The sequence below is a fragment of the Crocodylus porosus genome, unplaced genomic scaffold, assembly GCF_001723895.1.
Source record: "Crocodylus porosus isolate Cpor-Errol unplaced genomic scaffold, CroPor_comp1, whole genome shotgun sequence".
Taxonomy (NCBI): domain Eukaryota; kingdom Metazoa; phylum Chordata; order Crocodylia; family Crocodylidae; genus Crocodylus; species Crocodylus porosus.
In genome coordinates, this window is record NW_017728947.1 from 56,753,902 (window position 1) to 56,756,061 (window position 2,160).

General features: G+C 49.0%; 1 protein-coding gene across 2 annotated transcripts in view; it reads right to left on the bottom strand.

The window, feature by feature from the left end:
- IVD (isovaleryl-CoA dehydrogenase) overlaps positions 1–1,474 on the bottom strand; it is a 19,439-nt gene extending 17,965 nt beyond the window's left edge. Inside the window, exon 1 of one of the 2 annotated variants that reach the window (XM_019551846.1) lies at positions 550–1,474. In XM_019551846.1, the coding sequence (XP_019407391.1) occupies positions 550–627 (78 nt within the window). In that variant the 5' untranslated portion in view covers positions 628–1,474. The remainder of the gene's footprint in view (positions 1–549) is intronic. The other variant, XM_019551847.1, reaches the window with a different exon arrangement.
- Between the last annotated feature and the right edge of the window lie 686 nt (positions 1,475–2,160).

The following is a 2,160-nucleotide window of genomic DNA, read 5'->3' on the forward strand; positions in this document are numbered from 1 at the left end:
TCTGCCCATTTGCTGAGCTTGTCCAGGTCAGCCTGGATCACCCGCCTATCTTCTGGCGTGGATGCTTTGCCTCAAAGTTTGGTGTCATCGGGGAACTTGGCCAGTCCACTCCTGACTCCAACAAAACTGAGAGGAGACTTAATAGTAGTCTTCAACTACCTGAAGGGGGGTTTGAAAGAGGATGGAGTTAGACTATTCTTAGTGGTGGCAGAGGACAGAACAAGGAGCAATGGTCTCAAGTTGCAGCAAGGGAAGTTTAGATTGGATATTAAGGAGAACTTTCTCGCTAGGAGGGTAGTAAAACACTGGAACAGGTTACTCAGAGAGGTTGTGGGAGCTCCATCCTTGGGGGTTTTCATAGACAAAGCCTCAGCTGGGTTGCTCTAATTGGGGCTGGTCCTGCTTTGAGCAGGAGGTTGGACTAGATGACCTCCTGAGATCCCTTCCAACCCTCACTTCCTATGATTTTATGTGGCATGATCATGCTCCTTCTAGAAGCAGGCACAATGCAGAGCAAAAAGACCTTCAATACACACATCAAAGGCTTACCCGCATGCCCTTGAACTCATTCTCCTGGTCAATTTGTTGGGCCTTTGGAGCCAAATGCTCCTGGCAGAACTTGATCATGGTCTGTCTAAGCTGTGAAGGAAAGGAGAGGAGGGGGGGAAATACATATCAGTATATGGTTCCTTTTTTTCCCTGAATATGCTCAACATGCTCTCACTGACCATGTTCTAGGCTCCCAATCTTCAAAGCTAGAAAGTAAAACCAGACAGCTTTGAGTGTCATGTAATAAAAAAAAGACTCCCTGAACAAAGTTTAACATTGAAAGACTGCAATCTTTAAGAGGGGATAGCAATAGGGTGTGAAGTGAGTCTTACAGTAATATAAGAATGGGAAAATGGTAAGTGTTTTAGAGATTCTGTAGTTAGACAGTTTCTAGTATGCTAATCCCTTTATCTGTTTTTCTGTCTGGTACTTTCACAGCCAATGGACAGAGATTATGAGAGTCTTTCCATCAAGAAGATGCTTCTGGATACTTTTATATATAAAAATGTGTCAAAGCATATCTATGAAACTGATCATTTGATCAGATGCTTAAGAAGCCAGTAACCACACCAGAGAAAGCGATGAGAAATATAAATTTTATATCTTATATATTCTGAGTAATTCAAATACATTTAAAACAAATAAGCTACCATACAGATGCTACAATTAAGGGTCAATAAACATCACTTCTAGGGGTAATTGGTTGCTTTCAGACACTTACCCACTTAGAAGCAGGTTGTAGCAAGAAACTTACCACACAGACAGTGAAATCAATTATCAGGGAGAAAAGTCACTAGCAAGCTGGGGATGCTATTTTAAACCAGCAACTGAAACACTCCTAGTAACCTCATCCTCCACACGCTGTCAAGCTTTGGATGCTTTTACTGCTTTACTTTATATCTTAGGTCAATATTTCCCAATGTTTTCCTCAGCGTTGCCCTATTTATAACCCCAGTACCTCAGCATGGACACCTTGCTCCCAACCCACAGTCCCCCCAGCCCCTCCACAGTGCTTGAGCCCCAGCTGCCACCCATGGGAGGCAGCAACTGCTGCAATGCAAGTGCAGTGCAGAGTCCAGCTCTACACCCCAGCCCCCAATCCCTGAAGGCAGCACAGCCAGAGCGGATGCAGGCTGCCTGCTGTGGGCTCAGGGCTCCCTGTCCTGCTGCACCCTGAGAGCTTCTGTGGACCAGTGGGCGAGACCTGCCCCCCCCCCTTGCCCACCTGGCAGCAGTGGCATGGAGTTGCATCCCCCTCTGCTGATAGGCAGGCTGGGAGCACCCTGGCAGGGAGACACAGCTGGCAAGGTAGCAGTGGCATCAAGCCTCCCCACCCCACTCTGCTGCAGAGGCCCCCAGGGGGGAAATGGCAGCAGGGAGAGAAGTCCTGAGCCCACATGCCCCCCCTGTGCACAAGTCTGGTGTGCACGTGTCTCTCCATGCCTCCCTTCCGCAGAAGGGTTGACTTCGCCACTGCGCACCTCTCCCTTCAGCCACCCCTGGCTCTATCCTGCTCCCTTAGCTGGGCCCTGTATTCCCACCCCAACCTGGGGCCCCAGGCACCAGCCCTGCTGGGCAGCACCCCCAGCCCCACCCCACTCCCTCACCATG